The following is a 26,370-nucleotide window of genomic DNA, read 5'->3' as shown; positions in this document are numbered from 1 at the left end:
CATTTTTTTATTACCAGTTCAGGTAATTATTAACAAACTAGCTAAATGAGCGCGCTCTAAATAGTTATGTATGTAAACCCTGTGGTCTTCACTAGCAACGCTCACGGCGCGCACGCTCCGATTCCGCGCGCGCCGGACGACCACCGCGGGTTCGAGCAATCCGAGCCGCCATGCGTGCAGGGCACCGCGCGTCCGCGCCTGCTCCGGTCCGCTCCGTGTGCCGACGCGCAGCTGCGCGCGTATGCGCTCCGCCGGCCCCACAGCTTAGGGGAAGGCGAGACCGCGCGCGCAGCAAGGGAGACCCTAGGCAAATCTCTCGAGAAGAAACAAAGAACATTTATTGAGCTGGGAGTCAATACAAACACGCGTTTTAACGTCACGTCCGAATATGAATCTAATTACACAAAACATGGCCGAATGGTCGCCGGTGGCCGCTAATGGCGCACCGCGACAAAGAGAGAATAGAGAAACGAGGAACAAAGAACAAAGAACCCGAGCAGTAAGAATTTGCCTATCCTTCGGTCAGCGCCTGCCATCGTGCACCCCACAGCAGAGAAAAGGGAAATGGAGAGAAACGACAGACGAACAGACGGGGGCACGATCGGCAGACCCTGCCTCAGGACATCGAGACGACGGAAGAGTGCGTGCGCGCGCGCCCGCCGAGACCGGGACCCCGACGAGCCGAAGTAACCATCGGCCGGCGGCGGACAAAGGGGGCCGCCGCCGGCAGAGAGGAACACGTACGCACCTTCCGACGCCCCGATGTGGTCTCTCCTCGAACCCGTCTTGCGCGCGCTTACCCGGAGTGCCCGCAAGCAGGGCCCGAATCCCGCCAAAATGTCGGCCAATGGGGAAAGCCTGTTGACCTTCCCGTGGGCGGGATGACAGCAGAGTGACAGTGTTTTATGACCCGCTGCCACCCCGTCCAGACAAGGAGGAGAGGGACACGGAGCCCCCGGCAACACAACGCAACGGCTTTACACAACCCCCGCGAGAACCGGAAACCCCACAACCCCCATGTCATGTCATGTTTACCTGCCTTAAATTTCCTATGTCTGTAAACCGTACTGTGATTATGATAGGAGCTGTGGGTATACAATAAATAAATGAAATAAATTAATTTCTGTTAAAATGGCTTTCCCTGAATGCATACTGCAGTATAAATAAGCTTCTAACATTTAGACTTGCAACTGGCATTATGCGTTTGGCATGCTTAAAGTGAGCAAGAGAAATTTTCACTGGACTAGGGCATGTAAACAAGCCCACACCCTAGGATGTGATAGAACTAAACCAAAATTACAGTGAAGATTTCCACAGGTTTCTTCTAATGTGCACGATCTCTCTCTCTCCTGCAAGCTGTGCCATGAGACATGTGAAAGCTGATAGAATTACAACCGCAGAATCCGCTCATCCAATCGTGCAGTGTTGCAAAAAAGACAGACAAGAAAGTGGGCTGTAGAAAGCACCATGAAAATTGTCTTATGAGTGTGCCGACATCATGTACGAGATTCCCCTATCCTGCGGAAAAGTCTACCTCGGCCGATTGGACGATGCATCAATGACCGACTAGGGTAGTAAGCAAGAAATCTAGCTAATAAGGAGAATACACATCTTGCTGAACATTGCAGTAGGTGTCCCATTTGAGAACCACGTTTCTGTAGCGTGAAAATTGTAGGCAAGAGGAAGCAAAAAAACTGCTCATGGAATGTTAGAGGCATTTTTTATCAGAAAAGCAAGTCAGGATTGTGTAAGCAAAACTTCGCTTGCACTGTACAATGCAGAAATGAAATCCCTTTTGCTCCTGGTTTAATCACTTCCTGCATGCCAAATTCTATTTTCCTTGTAACGGTGAGTCTGTGCAGCTTGTGGATATATAAACCTGTGGGTCGGGCTTCAATAAATTAGTTGTTAGTTTGCACCTGTGTTCAACGTCTTCCTTTCTGTTGTGCCGTCTCATTGCGCACTATATCAAGATGGTTCTCATGTCAAAATACCAACTATCCCAACATTCAAATCTTTTAAAATTTTCCACACTTGATCAATGAATCTGAAGAAGTCCACATGAATGACAGAGCACAATTCTATTTCACAGATCTTGAAGAAGTAACGAAACAGATTACTACTAAATACCTCTATTTTGAGCAGGAGAAGCACAGCACATAAAGCCAGTAAAATCACTAAACTGCAGATAAATTCAAGCATACTTTGTGACAGCCAATGCATACAAAAAATTTTGCTTTGCAAACTAAAATGTCCAAAACTTTTAAGAAAATGTAGTACAGTGGACACATAACACATCCCTTGATAAAAATTAAACACTTCTCATTTTCCATCAGTGTTGCAAATAATGATCTAACAAGGTGTACATCAGTCCTATGCAGGTCAGCTACAAATGAACTCAACAGCCTAACAGTCATGTAATAAACAATGTTGATGAGATGCTCATAATGCCATATTTATGAGGCTAAGTTCACCCTAACTACTTGCTGAAGACAGCTGACTTGGCTGGAGACAAATCCATTTAGTAACATTTATACTCCTTCTAGAGCTATTACAGTAGAGATGACTTGCACACTAACCCGCTGTGGTTGCTTAGTTGCTATGGCATTGGGCTGCTAAACACAACGTCGCGAGACCAAATCCCGACCACGGCGGCTATATTTCGATGGGCGCAAAATGCGAAAACACTTGTGCACTTGACTTAGGTGCATGTTAAAGAGCCCCACGTGGTCCAAGTTATTCTGGAGTCCCCCACTGCGGCATGCCTCATAATCAGATTGTGGTTTTGGCCCATAAAAACCTACAATTTATTAATTTGCATTTATTTGTTCCACACGATTACATCAAATTTAATTCCACTGTTTCGCCATAAATGACTTCTGATAAAAATACAGTTGATGGAATTCATAAATGAGGAATGTGATGGTACAAATAAGCAGTAACAAAAAAGAAAGATCAACATTCAACTGTAGTAGGCCACTGCTGCTATATCAAGTTAAAAAGCTACTATTGCATGTTTCATTTTGTTTGTACAAAGCAGCTTGAGTTGCGCCTAATGCATTCCGCCTCTTTGGCCTGACGCCATTCACACATATTTTGAAACGGGCAACAATTACATTTCCATGCATCTTCGATGTCTTGAATTCCTTCTGCAGGCCTCTCACCAGTCCAGAATGGAAACATCTGCTGAAGAGTGTCCATCAACCACTTTTCATCATAATTAACAGCTTCAAAACACAGCGTGGTGTTGGTTTTCTGGCTGAAATACTCCAAAAGCAATTGACTGGGAAGGGGCAATGCTTGAACCGCACTTAATACGAACGGTACCAGATGACGCAGGGAGTTCATATGCCGCTCATCCCGTGACAACAGCTCAAGCACAACAGAGCTCAACTGCACATCCAGATTTACTCGGAATCCTTTTTCAATATCTTTTATGTCCACGTTGCCCTGAATAAGGTTACTCAGCAGATGATGATACAGCATGACTTGTAACCGGTGCGAGTGGCGCACAGATGGGTTTGGCAGCCTCGCGCCCATTGTCGTTTTCAGTTCAACGATGTCGACTTGAAGCGTATCTGAGTCGCAACGCATTTCATCCACAACTCCGTTGACGAAAATGTCGCCGCCAAAGGCTCTTCCAAACACAGGCACTTCTCTGGCAATAGGTTCACCACCCAGCAGAGAGCGAATGGAATGCAACAGATTCATAAACAGGACCGCAATATTATCCTCCCGTGTCTCTGTGTCCACAGCAATCACATCTTGAACTTCGAGCTGCCTCGCCATGTGGATATCCGAACCACGAGTGACTTGTGGACTCTCGCCTTCTTCAACTTCGTAGCCCATTTCCTTCAAACGAGGAACTCCGATGAGCGTGTACAGCAATTTCTGCTCACAGTACATTTGACTAGACAAATCAGACACGTAAATCCGACCATTCCGATACTTCTGTAGAGGAGGTCTTGGATCGGCGACAGAGTCACAACGAAGTTTCGCTATGAGATCGTCACCTTCAGGGTCGTCCCAAGCACTGTTGTCATCCATTACTTCGTTTTCAGCGGTTGTCAGAACGCACTGTGACAGCCACATCAACTGTTATCATGGAACATGTTACCACTACTAACATCCAGATACATTTTGGCAAAACATAAGGCAAAAAGCTTTCTTGTAGCCTTCCGGCGCACTTCGACAAACGCAAACTCGCGTCATGTAGCGCGCGCGCAAGCAGGCACAAGTCAGAACTTGTTGTGCTCATAGTTGCCAATTGGCCAAATATTATTGTTCGGTTCCACTGTAAACCTGCTAAATAAAATACCAATAACTTTATATGACAACATAGTATACAAAATATTTATATTAAAGTTCCTTTGAAAACAACTTTACTATATTTGTAAAAGTAAATGGTGTATGTGGTGGTGCGGGTGGTGCCCAACGTTAGTGGTGCCCAGGTCGCGCCCTTCTTTAACCCCTTCAAAGTATCAAAACCAAATCGCAAAGGCCATGTTATTGCCTGTCTTTTCTCGATGGCTATAGCGCAGTATTACTAGCATCACTATGTAGCACCACCGAGAGCTGGCTGGCTCTAGTAACGTTGGTTTTTGCGTACTGTGGATACCTGTGGGTACCGCGCCTGAGTGGATAGGCGTAGGGGTTTATACATGGGGTTGTATGTGTGCTGTGGTATTGGTGATGTGCAAAACTAGACGTTTGTGGTGTTTTCGGCACACTCAACATGCAAAAGCATAGCATGGCCTTCGGGATTCCATGGCTCAAGCTGCCAGCGTGCGCAAATCTCGTAGGGCAGGAGCATAGACTTCAATATCCCAAATATAACTCAAGAGGGCGCCACCTTATATGTCGTGGGTTGTCTGCATAAGCAGACGAAAAATGCCTGACTTTGCACTTACTGGCTACGTATATGCCCTTGCCTGAAACTAATAGCCAAATCACGCGTTTCCTTTCAGCAACAAATGTAAACAAATTGCAGCTAAATATATCGCGAATGCGCAGCCCTTGAAGACAACTTCTCTATGCACCGCGGAGTCTGAAACAGTCTTCACCATCTGTGATAATGTTGTATTTTTGGAGGATTAGCTCACTTTCTCCTGCGACCGTCTGTGCAGTGATCTGTGACACATGGTCACGGCGGAATTTCGATGCCTATCCATGCAGGTACCTTCTCTATCATCGCCATATCAGTGCGGAGAGTCCTAGACAAAATGATGCCACTTATTTGCGACGCCTGTTTGTTTGTCGTCTGCTACCTACACTCATCGAACGTACGGTGCAGAAAGTGTACTTTGCACGCTACACTACTGCTCTGAAAACTGGTTCGTGTAGGTGCGCGGAGATACACCTTTTTTTGCACCAGTTCAAAAAAGAAAGGCGACGTGTGGATTTAAAATTCAAATCTTAATTAAAGGCTATGCTTCTGCTGGTTAAAAGCTATAGTTAAAAGCGGCGGAAGCAATTCTGGGAGTCTGAAACACGTCATAGACGTCGGGTTTTACTGAATCATAAAGTTGGCGGGTTTACGACTTCCGCAAACGCTGTCGCCGTATGCATTTACCTTCAAGATTTGCATATCTTGGGGGGCAGTCGCTGGGACGCGGATTCAGACTCCACATGCATGGACACCGTCATGGACAGCACCTATCCAAGCCGTAGATGGTACATAAAATCATCTGCATAAAATATTGGAGGCCGTCACTTTCGAGATTTTGAAAATATGGCGTACTCATAGAATAAAGAAGCGTACTTTCGCTTCTTCCAATCGTTTCTGTTGCTTGCAGTATAGAAAAGCATGTCCTTCGAGATTGCCATTTGTTACTGCGGGAAACCCAGTTGTTACTACCAGGCATGCGAAATGCTTTTCACACGAAAGTAAACTTATTTCAGAAACAGTTCCAGCACGCTGTCACATTGTGCGCAACATATTGTTTTTGATCAAGTGCGATCACCATGGCCATCGGTAATTGTTTTGGCATGGTTTTAAAGTGAACAATACGACCGTCTTCATGTGTGTATCAGCAACATCAGACCATGGCCAAAGTTGGTTTTTTATTCTATGTCATGACTTCCGGCAATGTGAGTATGGAGGAAAGAAGAAATTCTTTCCTCCATGAGCTTGAGGGAACGTTACGTGAACATGGTGAGGATTTTCTTTCTTTATTCTTTCTTTTAATCAGCTCTGTGTGCATTGTCCATTGTTGCAGTCCCACCTGTGGAAAATTTTATGCTTTTGTGAGCGTTTTCTCCGGTTGGCAACGCGACGAGATGATCGATTAAATTCGTGATTGTGAATATTAATACAAGGGAAGAAAATCGCGGCTCGCAGGCGACCTATAGCAGATGCCCTTCATGGCCTCCGAGATAGCGTGCGCTGGCAGGTTTTGATCCGGCCCCTCCATATACACGTTTTCGCCGACCAGGCGGTGGCGCATGGATGGAGGGGCTTTAGCCGCGTACCATGAAAGAGGACCAAACGGAAAAGGAGCTGGTGCTGACAAATTTCAAGTGGAAGAAAACCGAAGAGAAATTTCCTAAACGCACAGCCAGAGGACTAGACAAGGTTCCCGTTTGGCTGATTAATGAACTAGGACCAAAAAGTAAGAAAGCTCTATTGAAAGCAGTGGAAAAAACTTTAGAAGATAGACGAGTGCCAGGCAGTTGGCGACAAAGTAGAAAGAAATTAATTTATAAAGGTAATGGGGAGAAATACAGAATTCACTCATACACACCGTTGCATCGGTAATATACAGGTTAGCAATGCAGGCAATTCAATTAAAGCAGCAAGCGTAGGCAGAGACTAATGGCATTTCGGGAGAACTTCAGAATGGCTTCAGAATAGGTAGGCGTTTGGATGATAACTTATTTGTCCTTACTCAGTGTATTGAAATATCAAGAGTAGCAAGGAGACCGTTATATGTGACCTTTTAAGACATTACAGGAGCTTGGGCAACGATTGTCTACAGCTTTTGAGAGAGATTTACCTAGAAAATACCCTTTGTGTTGAGTGGGAAGGTATGAGGAGCGAGGAGATCGAAAGTTGATATCAACTAGGGACTGAGGTAGGGGAGCCCGTTATCCCCATTGCTCTTTATGCTGTACATGGTGAGGATGGAAAGAGCACTAGAAGGAATATAGGGTTTAATCTTTATACAAACAGACGGGTACAGTAGTAGAGCAGCAACTTCAAGGTTTGTTTTATGCTGATGACATAGTGTTGCTAGTTAACAAGCAAAGTGATATGCAACGTCTGGCTGATATCTGTGGACAGGAAGGCGAGAATTTAGGTGTGAAATGTAGCGTTAGAAAATCAGGTGTTATGATATTCAATGAAAACAGTGAACAGACAGTGTCAATACAGAGCCAGTAAATATCTCGTGTAAAAGAATATAAATACCTTGGTATATGGATAAACGATGGCAATAGATATATGGAAACACAGGAAAAAAACAACAACAGTAAGGGAAATCCAGCCATAATGAAGCACAGAGTGCTATGGGGATACAATAGGTACGAGGTCCTCCGAGGTATGTGGAAAGGTGTAATGGTTCCAGGACTTACTTTTGGAAATGCAGTTGCTTGCTTTAAATCAGGGGTAAAATCAGGACTCGATGGGAACCAAAGGTCAGTGCGACGCCTCACATTGAGCGCTCACGGGAAGACTACAGATGAAGCTGGGCAGGGTGATATGGGGTGGACATGTTTTGAAGTGAAAGAAGCTCACAGTAAGATTGATTATGAAGAACATGAAGACTAAGTAATATGAAAGAAAGTAAATGGGCTGGGAGAGCGTTAAGGTATATGTACAGGAAAAACATTGATTCAGAATAGAGGAGAAGAACTAGGAAGCTTACCAGCAAGTATGGTGATGAACACAGCAACAAAGAATGCCAAGCGAAAAGTCAAGAGAGGATGAGATAATGTCATGGGTGGTGGCAGTTGAAAAGAAAGCTGCCCTGAGTAACTACTTAAAAGGAAAAAAATGCAATGAGAAAAGAAACAATTTATGATTACTCAAAGGGAAGCTCATTACTTTCCAAAGTGAGATCAGGATGCCTTAAAACATGCACTTATAAAGCGAGATATAAGAAGGTAGAAGAAGCATGTGCTTGCTGCATTAAAGGTAGGGATACGATGGAGCATGTTTTATTAGAATGTCAAGAAATCTGCCCAGTGGTCGATTTAGGCACCACTGGCCTCCTTGAAGCCCTTGAGTTCAGCGAGAGTAGGGGCAAAGTAAACATGTCTGCAATAGAGATTTGTAAGAGGTGATTGGAAGATTGGTGGAAGAAAAGAAGTGAAATGACAAACAATGGAGGCGTACAAAAACGAAGTTCACAATAGGGGTTGAGAAACTTTGGTTAAAAGTATTCATTGTGGATTTTTTTTTCCTTTTCTTTCTTTTTTTTCTTATTTAACATAGGTAGGGCATTAGGCAATATAATAGTATGAGCTTGGTGGCACAATCCACTGCCCCGTTCCAAAGGGGACGCTCATAACATCCATCCATCTGGCAAGGCTGCAGTGAAAGGCTGACCGTGCGAGATTTCAACGTGCGCATTTCCTCTCTTTTCATGTGCTGTAGAAGATTTTCACAGGCTAGCTCGACCTCGTGCTCTACCTCGAACATTTTGCCGTCTGAACCGTTTAGTTCTTTTGTACCTTATGTTTTCCTTTATCTTCTTTTGTCATTAGCCATTTATTTAGCCATTGAATTTGTAGTATCTATATAGCCTGTACTTATGTTCAATAATTTTATTTTTCAAAACAGATCATGTGTGGCTTCATACACCATTCGTTGTCTGAACTGGTAGCTCATCATAAAGAGCACAGTTTAATTTTCATCTGCCTAGTTATTATTATAATTATTATTTTAACTTTGCATTGCAATGGTTCATCAATTGATATGACAGTTTTTGCGTTTGTAGGCGTACCCTGTTGTGCAGTTATGTTCGTGTAATATTTACTAGTATCTTACCATGGGTCCTTTTTTCCTGTTTTTATTTTCATGTTGCATCCCATCGCATTCTGTGAAAAGTGCTTTTGTTACGTGATTTTTATTTTTTTTTTGCCTTGTTGATTAACACTTACTTTGCATTGATGTAACCTTACTTGCCCATTGAACTTGAATTTTTGAAGGCATTAGGTAAGCCAAATGCCTTCCTGAAGGCTGAACAATATATTCATAAATAAGTATATTTTAAAAAGTAAACATGCCCTAAGCGGTCATGCAGAAAAGCGACTAGCATTTTTGTATTCTATGTAATTAACATTTAGATCATTACTGTTTTTAGTTATGATAATGCCTGCTTGGGTGGCAACTACATGCATTAAAGAAGAGTAAATAATTGCATAATTTATCATTTAACTCTTGGCATGCAATTTCTTGCTCCATCTAGCCTTGTGACTGTGACACGCTGCAGGTAACAGCATGCAAAGTTAAGCAACAGAACGTATGAATTTTCTTTAATCTGCAAAAAACACCTTTCTTAAAGTGTGCTGCGCCTTAGGTGAAACATTCTTTGTGCATTTGCGCATTTTGATGACACTGAACCTTGAAATTTGCCTTTCGACTGGTATACTTAATACACTCTAAGAAAAGTTTACACCCTTTGGAGTGTATATTCGCCACACAACAATAATTGTCATCTGTCTTGGCCACATTTGCTTTCTTGAAAATGCTGCGCTCGGTACTTTCCTGTCGGGAATGCTATGTCATGCTGATAAAGCGCATGCCGTTCATTACTGGAAAGTACCGGGCTCACCGCGTTAAAGAAAGGAAATGCTGACAAGACAGATGACGATTATTGTTGTGTGGCAAATATACTTTTTTTAGAGTGTAAGTATATAAGTGAAGAAATAAATTTAAAAACCTTAAATATAAATACATGGATCCTGGGGAATACATACCAAAAACATGACATAATTATGTGGAATGCCATAGTAAAGGGCTCCAGGCTAACTTTAACCACATTGGATTCTCTAACGTTCACCTATATTGAGTACACGAGCGATTGCAGCATGTTTGTGTGGGCGGGTCATGCTTGTTTCCATCTTGCTTCCCACCCTATCGCGATGGCAAAATGCATAGATGAAAGGAAGTGCCGACACCAGCAAGTGATTGGTTCAAAGCTCTGGAACCAGCTCGCAAAATGATGAACATGTATATAACTCGCAAACTGTGAAGTATAGTGCATTGCCTGCACATGATGAACTCTTGCAGATGTGTTCCACTTCTACATGCCAACATAAGTGTGGTGGCCAGGAGTATGTCTGTGGAAAGAAAATAATGCATTTCAGAATAAATAGGTGCCAGCATGCAGTTTGCCCCTAGTAGACTGCCAGGTGTTACAAATCAGTAAAGAATCACATAGCAGTACAAAAGAAATTCTCACCTAGTACAAGCCACAGTGATAGTACCGGTGTGCTCGAAAGCCTCCCCGATGCATGAAAAGCTCTCGGTTGTTATAGTGGGGAGAAGGAACTGGCCATGCCCACCACTGAACTTATGCTCTTTCTGTGTGAATGGGACAGCCAGAGCAAAACCTGCCGTGGCAGCCACATTTCAAATCTCAGCCATGGCATCAAATCTCAGCCATGGCAGCCATATTTCGATGGGGAAAAAGGCAGAAACGCCTGTGTACCGTGCTTTGGGTGCACGTTAAAGAACCCCAGGTAATCAAAATTAATCTGGAGTCCTCCACTCCAGCTTGCCTCATAATCAGATCGTCGTTTTGGCACACAAAACACTAGAACTAAATTAATCATAAAGTAACATAGGTCCTATAGACAGTCCTACTTTGTTTTTGTGTTGACAGCGGTGGTTACTGTTCCGCCGATCATTTTCACTCAGTTGGTTTTATACCTTCTCATGTGAACATGAAGAGGTCAAGGGTAAGAAGCTTGTTCAGTGAAATGTCATCTCTACAGAGAGAGCAACAGATTGCGGAACGTGTCCGGAATGAGCTGGACGTTATCCTGTAAGATGGATCCGATTGTTGCGATCATAGCAGCAGAGATGGGTTGGGTGACGCTTCCAACATAGGAGTTGCGACAGCTACAGAAACCACTGGCTGTTCTGCCAGCAGTGCATACGCCAGCCATGATAGTTGTGATGATAGTTTTCCAAGAGAAGGACGATGTCTTGAGCTACAGTGTTCGGCGGCCGATTGTGCAAGTGGTGACGATGGCTCTTTGACGGCTGTTAATGAAGATCTAGGGACAGGAGTGTTCCTTGAGGAGGACAGTTTTCGAGTGAAATTATAGCACTGGACGCTGGAAACAAAAATACTGCCCTTCACTTGAGCTCCCTTTTGAAAATCCTCAAGCCTCATCACCTTGATTTGCCTGTAGATGCAAGAACGTTGCTGAGAACCCGAAGAGTGATGTGAATAGTTCCAATGGATGGTGGCTTATATTGTTATTTTTGAATAAGTTCTGTGCTCCAGGACCTGTAGCCAGAAATGCCTCGAGGTGTTCAACACTTCGTCATTGATCGTAAATGTAGATGGAGACCCATTTCAAGAAGTTAGAGAAGGCATTTCTGGCCGTTACTTGTAATTGTGAATGAGATTGTCATCGGTACCCCTTTCATTGCCACCCTTTATGAAGGAAACAAAGCCTGAGAACTTGCACACTTACATCCACGACATTACAGAAGGGGTGAATGCACTTTTAAATGAAGGTGTCAGCTATAATGATCATTCCTTCAGGGTTCAGCCAAATGCATTGATTGCGATATGCCTGCAAGAGCATTTCTAAAATATATTCTAAGTCCCGCTACCTAGTAGGGATGCGAGAAATTTACTCAAGAAGGTTTGTACTCGAGCACAAACAACAAAGTCATTTTTCGTGATTGTACGAGTCCCCTGCAAACTGATGAGAGCTGATGAGATGATAATGATAAATCAGTGGCTAATCAGCCTTGCCGTGTTTAAGCATAGGTTTACTAAGCCAGTTTTTAAAAGTCTGTATGAGCCTGGTTTGTTTATGTGTGATGAGGAAACTCCTTGTGAACTGTTACGATTATGATCTTTACGAGTGAGAAATTTTCATCTATTCATGTTGATAGTGTAATAAACCCTCCAAAGAGGGTTTATTACACATAGCTGATGATGCCGTAACATTTAGACCTCTGGATGCATACTGAGCTTATATATTTGAGAGTTATCTTTATGAGATAAAGGCGCTGCTGAAGGTGCATGTTTGAGCTCTACTACAAATTGTGTGTTGGTTGAGGGGAAAAGGAGCAGGGCATTATGCAGTGCGATCCTCTTCTATGCCACCATACAAACTGTCTGGCCAGCACTGCAATGGACCAGTTCCTCCTGGTTTTAAGGGCAGTCAATATTCTGCACTTAAAATTAAAGGCACCATTTTCACGGCTGACAAGGGAGACAACAGTGTAAAGTTAAAAGATGGCCACATCGTCCAGGTAGTGAACATCATAAGCACCGATAAAGGAGTCAGCTAATATTTTTTTTTTAAAGACTGGACAGCCTCTACCATCATAGCCTCTACCAGCCTCTACCAGCCTCTACTGCCTTTTGCTATCTGCAAGCTTGAACATCTTCACAGCTCCACAGCTTTCGACAGGCTTTTCTGTGTGGAGCATAACTGACATTGAACACAAGTGTGTGCGCCTGCCGTGTGGATCAGTGGCCTACGCAGTTTTTCTGTTCTGCACACATAAAAGCTAGAGGCAATGCAACACTGAATCCCTTTTTACGGTTTGTGAGTTTCTCAATTTTCTATGACTGAGGCGTAGCTGTTTGTCGTAATTATAAACAATTTAGCATGTATGCTTTACTATAGATTAGGAATTAGGAAAGTACATGTAACCAGTGGTGTATTAGTTGAGAGTAACGGAGAACTTGTTACTCTTTCTCATGGTTTTCCTTCCTGTGGCACACAAATGGAAAACTAGTGAGATAAAAATTCTATGGAGTGTGTTAGTTTGTTTGATGCAGAGCAGGAGTACTTGGAAATCATTGGCCTGAGATGGACTTAGGCTGCTGGTGAGGGACACTGCTTGAGACCACATGTCCAAGCACTGTGAAATTAAATGTTCCTAATGCAAGCTATGACTCAGAATTATGTGAATTAAGCAAAGTTCACATTTAATGCAGCCATTATTTGTACTCTTACCGAGGTGTGATTGAGAACTTATAGCATTTTATGCCTTTATGGTTCCTTCAATTGCCATGGCTTGTCTTGCTTGTACTGAAATGCTTTTGTGTATTTTATTGTGATGGAAATTATAGGGACACTCCAGGTGAACTTCCACCATTGTCGTTGCCGTCACGATCATGTTCCATATAAAGTCCAAGTGCGATAACATTGCAGCCTCACACCATATACTGTGGGTGCGAGGGTGAGCTGAGGAGGATAGGGGCTCGATCTCGCGTGTGCAAGGCAGAAAGGTGGGAAGGAAGCATGCTGTCTTCCATTGTGTGCAAGGTAGCAGGGGGCAGTTATGCTCCAGTGGCGGCTGAATACGGCTGTGTGGGCCCTGTTTTGAAAGCAATCTGTGGTGAGTACAGAGTCTAGGCACAGCGAGGGCTGATGGCTTCGTGTGTGCTGTGTTCTTGCCACTTAGTTTACGTTGTGACAGGCACTACGAAGGGCAATTCGCTTGCTGCTGTTGCTGCTCTTTTTCACGCCAGCATTTTGACAGCGAATGTCCACGGTTGTAGAGTGAGATGGGGCTTAAATTTGCCTGTGTGCACGTGACAGTCTGCTTGTTCATTTAGTAAGTGAATGTTTGCAAGTTTATACGGCCACTCAAGCTACTATCATTGCTTCACATAGCTGTCTAATGATTTGCTATCGCAGTCGATGCTTTGCCTTTCAGGTGAAACTGCAACATTTTTTTCAGCACTGCAGAGATTCTGTATTGTTCACTTAAACAAAGTCATGAGGTGTCTGTCTTACAATCTACGTGGCTAATAAGCAGATGGAAAGCTGCTTGGCCACCATATAAGAATTTTCACAGTATATGATTGGCAATAAAAAGCTAGGAAATTCCAATGACTGCTTGGGAAGAATGCAGCTGTTGTGTACTGTGCGAGTTTAGTAAGCTGTACATTCATAGAAATTGGTCCTAGCCCTGTAATGTTGACTTCGCTTCAGAGATGTTTTATTTCATGTTGTCCCTTTTTTTTCATGTGCTTGTTTATTATCTTTTTGTTTGCAGCCATTTATAATGCAGCATGAGAAAAAGAGCAGCTGGCTGCTTTAACACTGGGCCTGGCAATTGAAGATGACAGCAACCAGCACAGAAGGCGACGGCGACGGTGTGCCACATGATTGACTTCTTCAGATGAGGAGCATGTGTCTGGTGCAGACAATGGTGGCTTTTTACAAGGCTTAAAAGAAACTTTTCCAACACATTCACGTCTGCAAGCAAGCTTCGCTGTCCCTCCTGAGCTTCTAGTCCCGCAGAATAGTACAAATAGCCGCTCGACTCATGTGCCTGTCATGTTGATGAGCCCTGAGCACTCTGGATCTTCAGCCATGCCTGCATCGTCAGTGCAAGGTCAAACATGCAGAGAGGGATTCACAGAAGTCAAGTGAGTAGAAAGAGCACTGGCTGTTTGTACATGTTCTCACAAATAAATGTAACTGCTGATTACTTGTTTTAATGACAAAATGGAACCACCATATTTCACTTCTGAGTTGCATGTGAGCTCACTCAGCAGCCAGCAGCTGCTGTAGCAGTTTTGGTGCTACTCAAAAATTTAGTCATTAGGTCTTGTAGCTTTCATTGTGCATTGTTTAAGAAATATGAGAACTCTTATTGCCATTCATTAGCCTTGAAGAAAATCTAGTTGTCATCTCTGATATACTAATGTGAAACATTGCTTTAACTTTCCTTAACAGGACTGCAGAAGAAAATTCTGAAGGAGTTGGAAGAGATGAGAGCAGAGCTCTCAGCATAAGGAGAGATCTTAATGAATTTGGAAACGTTGTACTCGCTGCAAGCATGTGCCCGAAATTCCAGACCTGTTGGCAGCAGCGTCCTTGATGTCCTACCATTGACATCCTGTGAAGGGTTTCAGGAGCTCGAGAGTCAACTCTCTATTGCCCAGAGGAGGAATAACTGTGTAAGTTTTATGTTTATTATCGTTCGAAGTCAGCATTGTGCACTCATTTTTAATGCATTTCAGCCATATAATAGTATTCACTGGCACTGTGACTGTCATCTTGGTAGTACTTTTTTCATGGTAAAAGCCTGGCCCTTTATTCACTCTGTTTATATATGGCTTACTTCCAGCAGCAGGATATGCTCCAAATAAGGTTCAAAGGCGGCATTTGTGGTATTATATGCCTTGTTGCCCAATCTGCTCTTTTCTTATCCCTTAACGTTACGCCCATCATTCTTCTTTCCATTCTGCTGTTCATGATCTGAGAATGCCTGCCAAACGCACCCCAGCCCATTCTTATTCTTCTAATTATTTCAGTCTCATGATCCGGATCCGTGGTTACTAGCTGCCCTAAGTAGATGTAATCCCTTACCACTTCCAGTGCCTCACTATCTATCATAAACTTCTGTTCTCTTCCAAGACTGTTCAAATTACTTTAGTTTTCTGCAGATTAATTTTTAGACCCACTCTTCTGCTTTGCCTCTCTAGGTCAGTGAGCATGCATTGCAACTGGTCCCCTGAGTTACTAAGCAAGGCAATATCATCAGCGAATCGCAAGTTACTAAGGTGTATTCTCCATTAACTCTTATCCCCAATTCTTCCCAGTCCAGGCCTCTGAATACCTCCTGTAAACACGGTGTGAATAGCATTGCAGAGATCGTATCTCCCTGCCTGACGCCTTTCTTTATAGGGATTTTGTTGCTTTCTTTATGGAGGACTACGGTGGCTGTGGAGCCGCTGTAGATATCTTTCGGTATTTTTACATACAGCTTGTCTACACCTTGATTCTGTAATGCCTCCATGACTTCTGAGGTTTCGACAGAATCAAACACTTTCTCGTAATCAATGAAAGCTATATATAAGGGTTAGTTATATTCCGCACATTTCTCTATCACCTGATTGATTGTGTGAATATGGTCTATTGTTGAGTAGCCTTTACGGAATCCTGCCTGGTCCTTTGCTTGAGAGAAGTCTAAGGTGTTCCTGATTCTATTTGCAATTATCTTAGTAAATAGATGTTGAATCATCATCATCATCATCAGCCTGGTTACGCTCACTGCAGGGCAAAGGCCTCTCCCATACTTCTCCAACTACCCCGCTCATGTACTAATTGTGGCCATGTCGTCCCTGCAAACTTCTTAATCTCATCCGCCCACCTGACTTTCTGCCACCCCCTGCTATGCTTCCCTTCCCTTGGAATCCAGTCCGTAACCCTTAATGACCATTGGTTATGTTCCCTCCTCATTACATGTCCTGCCCATGCCCATTTCTCTTTCTTGATTTCAACTAAGATTTCATTAACTCGCGTTTATTCCCTCACCCAATCTGCTCTTTTCTTATCCCTTAACGTTACACTCATCATTCTTCTTTTTATAGCTTGTTGTGTCATCCTCAATTTAAGTAGAACCTTTTTCGTAAGCCTCCAGGTTTCTGCACTGTACGTGAGTACTGGTAAGACACAGCTGTTATACACTTTTCTCTTGAGGTATAATGGCAACTTGCTGTTCATGATCTGAGAATGCCTGCCAAACACACCCCAGCTCATTCTTATTCTTCTGATTATTTCAGTCTCATAATGTGGATCCGTGGTCACTACTTGCCCTTAATTGAATATTTGGCCTGTAAAATAATTCTGTACATCTGGTCATTGACGCCTAACATATTTTCATTTTCTGAATGTAGCCTACAAGACTGTCAAAAATGACTGAAGTTATTGCATTGTCCATTTTCATCAGGGCTCTTACGACAGCCCATAGCAAGTTATTAGGCACTTTCTCACTTTTATTTTGTAGTGATAATAATACGCTGCTATGGTGGTCTCTTATAATACTTCTGTTCTTACGTCTCCTGCCTGTCAATGATAGGGGGTCGTCTCTGCTGGATGCCCTGGACCACATAGTGCAAAAGTGCATGCGAGACAGTTATGCCCAAAGTTTTAGCATGACGGGGAGGAAAGGGAAGAAAGCAATCATGGGCCTGCACCTTCTCAGTGTCATGACTGGTAAGCCAGCTAAAGCATTTAATTTTTCTCCTGTTTGCTGCAGGTATACCATACCTGCCAACTATGCCAATTTGTCTGGGGGACTCCTGATTGAACAGACAAGGCCATAATTTCCCCGTAAAACTACTCTAGCTTACTGAAAAAAAGGAAATAAAATACAGAAAGATGTGCGCCATGCAGAACAGCCACATCATAATAGCCATTATGCACTAGGTGGCTAGCCGAAGTCTGATTTAAATCCACGCCACTACTTTGTAAGCATTGTAGGCCTAATTCAGTTTACTTCAGATCGATGCTTGCATTGAGAACTGCACCAGAGGCAAAAGTCTAATACATGTTGCACAATGACTGGTTTCCTGAAGTCAGCTTCGCCGCATTAGAGGCCTGTAATGTGGTGAAGCATATAAAAGCGGGAAGGGGCCACTGTAACGGGTCATTGTGTGCGTTCCGTAATTATACCCACTTCCTTATACCCCGTTCCTTAATTATACACTTCGGCTGGCAGCAGCAGCTGTGGCAACAAGCTTCTGCCACTAAGCCCACGCATTTCACTACGCAGGCGCCGAGGCACTGCTTTCAGCGGTCACCATTTCAAGCCGTCGGTATCATCCCTTGAGGACGACAGATCGACACGTGCACCTGCTTGCAGTGATGAGTGGAAGTGGACCCTGACGTAGCGCTGCCATCAACGCTACTTAAGTGGGACCGTGCTCATCGCTCTGCACTTCGGTCGGCAGCAGCGGCTGTGGCAACAAGTTTCTGCCGGCCCACGCATTTCACTACGCAGGTTAGTTTTCATTCAGTTGAATCTTTCCACCCAATTCATATTGCCACACCTGCTGTTGCCAACCTGGTGTATCTTTGTGAATGATGGTTACGAATGCAAAATTGTTGCGCGAGGTTGACATACTTTGATGAGAAGTGGCTGAAATGTGCAATAGCCTAGAGATGTTCAACTCCCTGTACGAAAAAATGAAACAAGATCAGGAAGTGCTAACATTGGACAACAAAGCTTTAAAGCAAGAAAATGAGCACTTAGCCAAAAGGCTCACCGATTTGGAGCAGTACTCTCGAATCAACAACATTGAGATTAAGGGTATGCCGTGCACGCAAGGGGGGACTGCAATGCCATTTTGCAAAAAATCGGAGACCAGTGACTTCTGCAGATATTGACATCATTCACTGGGTACCAGCCAAGAAAGACAAAAACCTAATGGGCCGATTTTGCCTGAGAACAAAGAAGGCTGATTTTATCAGCAAACCTAGAAAGGCTAGATTAACTACAACAGACCTTGATCTCTCTCGGACCCCAGCCACTCCAGTCTTTACCAATGAACACTTGACGGCCGACAATAAGCGTCTTTTTGCCCAGGCATTGGCTCTGAAGAGAGAAAGAAAATGGATGTTTCTTTGGACTGATGGTTGCCGCATCAAGGCGAGGGAAACAGAAGTTAGCCGGGTGTGTGTCATTGGAAGCGCAAGGGACCTGTCTAAAATTTGCTAATTGGGATTAACCATGCTTCACTTGGCTTGATAATGGGCTATGTTCCATCCGAAATAAAATCATTAGGGTCAGTTAAAAAGCCGGAACTGACGTTTTTTCATCAAATTGTTCGATCACTTCCAATTAAAATAGATGACTTGACCTTTGCTAATCGACACTTTCGGAGTACCGTTTACAGCAATAGTGTTAACTGAAACTTGGTTGACGCCCACATCGCACATGTTTCAGCCTCCTGGCTATCAATAGCTTTTCCGAAGTCGTCAGGTTAAGCGTGGGGGCGGTGTCGCGCTTTTGCTCAGGGGTGATATTGTGGCTAATTCCGTAGATGAATTCCCGGATATAACTTCCGACTACGAGGTGTTGGCCATGCAGAGTCACATGTTTTCCGTTGTGTACAGATGACCATCAGGTGACGCAGCCCGATTTCTTGTGTTTCTTGATAAACTTTTCAGTGATACATTAGAAGAGAAAATCAATCTAATATTAGGCGGTGACGTCAATATAAACGTGATTTCGTCTTCCCCGCTACAAAAGTATTTTCAATCTCTTATCACAACTTATGGTTTTTCAAACACAATATCTACTGCAACGCGCGTGACTATTGAAGGCTCATCCCTATTAGATGTATTCATTTCAAACATAACATTGATTCATTAGAGGCCGAAGTTCTGTACACTGGAGAAATAAATGAATCTTGAATCTTGATATCAGTGATTATCTGGGTGTTATATTACCAGCAAATCGAATTCACTGCATGGCTAGTAAAACTAAAAAACCAGTCTTCATTCAGTCCATTACTTCATCAAATCTTGAAGCATTTTGCCAAGCTATTACTCATGTAGCCTGGAACAGCGTTTACCGAGCAGAAGATAGTGACTGCGCATACTGCCTTTTTGAACACTTTCAAAACTTTTTACCATGAACACTTCCCCATGAAAAAAAATGGCACAGCCATCCAAACCACGAAAACCTTGGCTAACACCTGAGCTTCTTAGTATGGTTAAACACAAACCTGCCCTGTACGCTCGATTTCCGAAATCTAGAGATCCAGCCCTGCTCAGGGAGTTTAAGAAATATAGAAATAATCTCACAAATCAGCTTAGGGCTGCTAAGGATGCTTATTTCGTGGGAATTTTAAGAGACCCAGCCAATCAAAAAAGTGGTGTAATCTGGCACTTATTGAATGCCCCCTTTTTAAAGCCGAATTCAATTTCAGCTATTCCAGATGTTTTGTGCCATAACGGGCAGAAACTTTCCGGAAATTATTTGCCAAACGTGTTTAATTAAATATTCTCATTAAAACATCAGTTAAATGACGTTGATGTCCTCAACAGCTATAGTCAGTTACTGCCTGTAAGCGCGTTTAGTAACACTCTATTTCTTGCCCCAACTAGCTCCTTAGAAGTGTTTTCTTGCTTCAGCGATATAGGTAACAGCCGGTCCCTGGACGCCGATGGTCTCCAGATTCAGTCCATAAAGTATGTGCTTGATATTATATGCTCTGTTCTTACCCATATTTATAACTTAATATTATCTACAGGCATGGTTCCTAAACGGATGCAGACTTCTCGCGTTGTTCCAGTCTTCAAGCATGGTGATAAGGGGTCACTAAACAACTATCGTCCTATTTCGGTAATATGAGTGTTTTCGAAAGGTATTGAGAAATTAATGCATATCAGATTGCTATCATTTTTTAATCACCACAATTTGTTTTAAGATCTTCAACATGGGTTTAGGAAGCATCGCTCTACCGAAACAGCCCTCTTGACTCAAAAAGAAATAATTATAGGTGCATTTAGTCGTAATCAAATGGCATTAGGCATATACGTCTATTTTTCCAAGGCATTTGACTTAATTGATCATACCATCCTATTTAGCAAATTAGAAAACTATGCTGTGCGTGGAACAGTGCATGCGCTTTTAAAATCCTATCTTTTAAACAGGACACAATTCGTCGATACAAACGATGAAACATCTGCAAGGAAGCCGGTCGTTGTTGGTGTGCCACAGGGAAGCATTCTAGGGCCACTCTTATTTTTTATTTACATAAATGATATTGTACACTGCACAGACAACGCAACATTCGTCTCATATGCTGATGACATGACAGTTTTTATTACAGGGAACTTGGAAACAGAGATAGAAGCAATGGCTAACAAAACGTCTAACCTAGATGCCTGGGCCATGGTGAATTCTCTAAAAATAAACCTTTCAAAAACAAAAGTTATTTTGTACACGTCTAAAGAAGAAACGTTGACAAAGAAGTTGAATTTATTTTTGGGCTCTCAGCAGTTGGAGTTGGTGGATTCTGTTAAAACCCTTGGAATACATTTTTCAAAGCACCTTGCATGGAATGTACAGGGTGGTCCTTTATGAAAGGGAACACGCGAGCGCGTGGCCCGTGCTCTGCGGAGGCTGCTTAGAGCGCCAGCAAGTGGCAGCAAGCAGAAGCACGTCAGCTCGGGGCGTCATCTGTTGGTGGACAGAATAACCAGGCATGGCCGATAGGCAAGCGCCTGCTAAAATTAGCTGGAACCCTCCCGTCGCATGGCCGTTGCGCAAAGAGCGGTGCCTGCAGCGCAACGTCTGCTGCTAGCAAACCGCGTTGGATACGCAAGCGCACTGGAAACGTGGAAGTAGGTACTCTAATTAGGTACTCCTGGCGTACCTATATTAATGCGTAAGCATACTAGGGCTTCCTGCTTCGGAACTTTGCCTGTCCGTCCGTCCGCCTGTTTTTCTGTCTAACGCGTGACACGATGCACTGCATCCATGGGTATACATGAAGTCCTATGGAGGTGTATAAGAGAATGCCTTATAACTATGTATGACTAATCAGAATTATGATTTTGACTATATATATTGAGTACTGAAAGGTATATAAGGGTAAGGGATGTTAACAAAGACTGGTAAGATTAGTTACAATAAAAGTAGTTAACTGTAACGGCGATTAATTGAGGGTAATTAGGAATACTGAGGCTGATTAAAAGGAATGTATGCTAAATTATTAGGCTAATCAAAAGTTACTGAGGCTAAATCAACGGAGCCTAATCAAGAATTAAGGGTACCTTGGCATTAGTGAGACATAATTAAGTAATCTTAATTATTAATTACAGATACAACCGTCTTTGCCATAACTTTAACTAAAATTAATTAATGAAGTAATTTGACAAATGTCGTCATTATATAGAAATAACTAAGTTTGAATAATAAATAAAATAGTTATGTTTATTTACTTAAGCTTAAGTTTCACATTAGTGTACTTCTCTCCTAAACCGCTCCAAATCTCGTGAGGTTTATTCATGCTATTGGGGGGGGGGGGGGGGGGAGTGGGTAGTCAGGGCTCCGTGCTGTAAAAAAGTACGCAGAAACTCTACTGGAGTTGTCAAAGTGTGCATAAGCCTACCCCCAAATTTAAGTTGGCCCACCCCCAAATTTCAACTTGGCCCACTACCAAATTTAAGTTGGGCCACACTCAAATTTCAAGTTGGCCCACCTCCAAATTTCTCCAAATTTCAAGTTGGCTCACTCCCAAAATTTAAAGTTAGCACGCCCGCAAATTTTAAGCTGGCCCACCCCAAATTTATGTTGGCCTACACTCAAATTTCAAGTTGGCCCACCCCCAAATTTTAACTTCGCGCATCCCGAAGTTGAAATTGGCCGACTCCCAAATTTATGTTGGCCTACACCCAAACTTCAAGTTGGCCCGCCCCTACTATAGACTTGCCCATGCATTTTCTGTGGGCCTATGTTCTGTATCTCTATGGTTAGTCTCTCTGATCAATTATTTTTTCAATTGTTCCCCATTGCTTATAAAGCTACCAATCATCTACATTTAAATTATTATAATGATTAAATGTCGGAACTTCGCACATTGCGCATTTTTGTGCAGATACAAGGTTACACTTTTCGCGTAGCAGACAGATCTCGCTGCGGTACTCGCCAAAGAATGCTTACGCATTAAAATACGCTGGGAGTGACTATTAACAATCGGACATATGTTGGTCCTTCCACGTTTTCATTGTGCTAGCATAGCGAGTGTGGTTTGCTAGCAGCAGACGCTGCGTTGCAGGCCCCGCCTGTTGCGTATCCACATGGCGTGGGACGCAGTCCACAGCCGCTTGCCTATCAGCCGTGTCTGCTTATTCAGGCCGCCAATAGATGGCGCTACAAGCCAACGCATTTCCTGTTGATGGCGCTCTAAGCAGCCTCTGCAGAGCACGGGCCACGCGTTCGTGTGTTCCATTTCATAAAGGACCACCCTGTACATGTTGAAAACCTCCATTCAAAGATGTCATCTGCCATTGGTGTCCTTGCATGTACGCGATGTATTCTTCCTACAAAGGTGAAGATTATGATCTACAATGCATTAGTGTCCTCTATGCTGCAGTACTGCAGCATAGTGTGGTGTGCTACTGGCGTAACAAATTTGCGCAAGCTGTACTTGCTGCAGGAAAGAGCCATATGACATATTGCTGCTGTACATTATGCTTCTTCTACAAAACTTCTTTTTACAAAGTACGAAATTCTTCCAGTATTCTGTTTATATAATTATAGGCTGATGTTGTGTTATAAAGCTTTTGTTAAGTATGGTATCAGTACCATAATTAATCTTGCCAAGTTAAAAGCAAACACAAGTGTTTGTTCAACCAGGCACAAAGAAATGGGGACTGTACCCACTCCTAGAACTTCTTAGGACGAACAATCTTTGTCCTACAAGCTACCTTCCCTTCTGAACCTATTAAACCATGGAGATTTTGATCCTTCGTGTGATCAAAATTCTCTCATTAAACGTTTCGCCCAGTCCATTTATTTTCAGGAATAGTACATCCTTCCGAATTTTTTCCCCTCTACTTATCGATTGCTGCTTTTCATGTTCATGCCATTTCAAGCCTATGCAATTAGATTGTATTGTTCTTGCGCTTTGTCACAAACATTTTTTTTGTTGCTCGATGTTATGTAATATTCATTGATTTATTTAAACTCTTTGTGCCTGACTGACCGTCATCCTGTTGTTTTGCCAACTGTAAAGGGGTCGGGACCTCGTGAAGCTGCTCAAGCTTTTAGTCCCGTACTCCTCCTATTCCAAGGGAAATAAAGTTGATTGATTGATTGATTGAATGATTGATTAATTGATACCTGCACGCACGCGCTGTCTCCAGTCACAGTATGAACCTCAAGACCTATAATAATTATAGTGCCAGCCATTCCGAGCTGTTTGTGATATTGCTGTGATACTCAAAAAAATTTTTTTTTCTTTAACGCAATAGATCATGTTAGCTAAGTGAGACACCTCACATCCAGCCTCAAAGTGTGGGGACATCTTGTTGCTAAGCCAGTGCTGCTGTGTCTGCCTTAACTGAAATGAACCGTCGAACATTGTTATATTTCACAAAGGCAAATCGAATTATTGCTTATGCATACCAAATCTCCTAGAGATAAATTAACTGCCAGGAATAATTTCAGCTAATTTGGCCTGCACATGTATGAATATGAGGCATCGGCATTGTAAAAGAATCATTGGGATTTAAATAAATGGTAAAATATTCTAAACATATACGAACATAGAACCTAAATCTGCTTCCACGGTTTTGTATTGAAACTTTTCAGAGGCAGTGAAGAACTTCCCCGATGCCACCGACATGATGGTGCGGTCGTATGCTGCTGATTGGCTGTGTTGCGCTCCATCAACGATTTAGAGAAGGTACACAAGTTTTTTTCTCAAATGATCTGCCTGTACTCTGAAAGCGTTGCCATAAGCTGTATATACCCAGGGTATGTTGCATGTGAGCTCATATTGGTTCATGCGTATGCCAGACCCAAAAGCCTTTAGGTTTATCGTCAGTGTTAAAGAAGTACTGACAGAAGAATATGTCTTGTTTTATTTTTTTATTTCATAGCCACCGACCCAGTAATGATGCTCCTATTTACTCAAGAGTGTGACAAATGATTGCATTGCCTTTTAGTGTGACCACTTCAAAATGCACACCATGAGCAGCACGACTTTGGATGTCAGAAATGACGCCACAGCTTCAAAACCTCTTGCAGTGGTCTCGTAGTACCAGGTACCATTGAAGCGTACACACAGAGCAAAAAAAAAAGGCACAATATTCTTGGGTTTTACATGAGAAAACCACGATCTGATTGAGGCAGGTTGTACTGAGGGACTTTCAGTTAATTTTGAGCCCCTCAGGTTCTTTAACTTGCACCTAAATCTAAGTGAACGAATGTTCTTGCTTTTTGCCCCATTGAAATGCGGCCACTTCAGCTGGGAATTGAACCAGTGACCTTGTGCTTAGCAGCTTAGCGCCATAGTCGCCAAGCCACCATGGCAGGTGTACAGACACTGAGGCCATGTTTGAAAAAACCAAGTCCATTCACCACTTAATGGACAAGAGGAGGGAGCATGTCCCCCTGTGTTCCGGACCAGTTTCGTAGCTTTCAGAGTTTGCAATACCACATGGCTACAATCTAATTTTTCAGTGTCGTTATGTGTCTCCGTTGCCACATTGAAAGCTGTGCTTGATGCATAATTTGAACAGGTTGCATAAAATGTGTTCTCTAATTTTGACTAGTCAGACGCTACCTAAAGAAAAACAGCAGAAGCAATTTTCATGTCAATACCTCCTTTAAATGTGCAGTGCTATGCTCTGTTCATCACATGTGCTCTGCTAGTTTCCTGTGTGTTACATCAACTGTGCTCTGCATCGCAAAAAATATCGTGTTGTAGTGACTGAAGAACACAGCAGCAAAAACTGTATTGTGAAACTAGCTGTTTATTAGCCAAAACTGTGCTCAGGAAAACAGGCTGCACTCAAAGCTCAATGATAGCGGCGAGCACAGTCGGCAATCGTCTTAATCTGATCTGCAGGTGAAGCATGTCAACTTTTATACATGGCTAGTCGAAGGTTCAGTGTAATTGCTGGTGACCGCCTGCCTTCCAGAAAGTACTACACAATTTTCATTGCGTATGCAATTGGATTACAAAAAGTTTGGGTTTGGAGACAACAGACAATAAATAGAGCTATTGTTAACAATTGGGGAACTTCCGATATATGCAGGTGTGTGCAGGTGTGTCCTGCACTGAGTGATTACGTTTCGCATTTGTTAGTCTATGAAAAACGATCACCGGAGCAAGATAAACAAGTACATGTGTCAATATGAGCTACGAAAGGTTCATGTTAATCTTGATATGAGTAACATTTTGTACTGTCTTTTTTTTTTCAGCATTAGAGTGCACCGGAGGATGCCAGCTGTGCCGATAGTGTATAGAATAAATCAGTTTTTGAGCAAAGCTTTCAGAAACAATAAAGTGACTTTTTCCACCCAAGTAGTTGTGAACTTAGTAATGTATACTGACTGCTGGTCAACATTCTTTCCCTGCTTTTATCTAATGGAATGGCAGACTGTAAAGACACCATGAATGAGAAAATACTTCATTATTCAAAATGTAGGTCAGCTGTTTATGGGATGCAGAGCATGTGCAGATGTTTCCCTAATGTTGGAAAGCTGTCAAAGCAACATTCTGAAATGTTAGCAGTGCTAGAATATATAAGCAATGTTGCTAAAACATTTGTGGAATGTTATTACAATGTTGTATGCCAACATTGCTGAAATGTGATTCAGAGAGGACATTATCCATGTGACAGAGTTGAGAGGCATCACTGCTGCAAGGTTGTAGCAATGCTTTATGCTACCAGGGCACCTTA

General features: G+C 42.8%; 1 protein-coding gene and 1 long non-coding RNA gene across 7 annotated transcripts; one reads left to right on the top strand and one right to left on the bottom strand.

Moving 5' to 3' along the window:
- Window positions 1-316: 316 nt before the first annotated feature.
- On the bottom strand, window positions 317-4,247 carry LOC142564896 (exonuclease V-like). The gene has a single exon (XM_075676094.1). It carries the CDS (start codon window positions 4,090-4,092, stop codon window positions 3,019-3,021), a length of 1,074 nt encoding a protein of 357 aa, XP_075532209.1. The 5' UTR covers window positions 4,093-4,247; the 3' UTR covers window positions 317-3,018.
- A 1,336-nt stretch (window positions 4,248-5,583) lies between these two features.
- Window positions 5,584-25,983, top strand: LOC142564875 (uncharacterized). 6 transcript variants are annotated; one of them, XR_012824707.1, is made up of 8 exons: window positions 6,377-6,611; window positions 14,207-14,582; window positions 14,893-15,116; window positions 17,021-17,157; window positions 17,717-17,944; window positions 20,083-20,139; window positions 24,272-24,365; window positions 25,889-25,983. It is a non-coding gene; the product is annotated as an uncharacterized LOC142564875 (long non-coding RNA). The 6 variants fall into 6 exon arrangements; XR_012824706.1 differs by lacking the exons at window positions 6,377-6,611; window positions 20,083-20,139 and adding an exon at window positions 5,584-5,673 and having other exon boundaries at window positions 17,717-17,922; XR_012824705.1 differs by lacking the exons at window positions 6,377-6,611; window positions 20,083-20,139 and adding an exon at window positions 5,989-6,154 and having other exon boundaries at window positions 17,717-17,922.
- The last annotated feature ends 387 nt before the right edge of the window (window positions 25,984-26,370 follow it).

The sequence above is a fragment of the Dermacentor variabilis genome, chromosome 1, assembly GCF_050947875.1.
Source record: "Dermacentor variabilis isolate Ectoservices chromosome 1, ASM5094787v1, whole genome shotgun sequence".
Lineage (NCBI taxonomy): Eukaryota > Metazoa > Arthropoda > Arachnida > Ixodida > Ixodidae > Dermacentor > Dermacentor variabilis.
This window is presented reverse-complemented; position numbering and strand designations above follow the sequence as displayed.

Coding starts and splice junctions, on each gene's coding strand:
- LOC142564896 (XM_075676094.1), bottom strand. CDS start 4,092: ATGTGGCTGTCACAGTGCGTTCTGACAACCGCTGAAAACGAAGTAATG.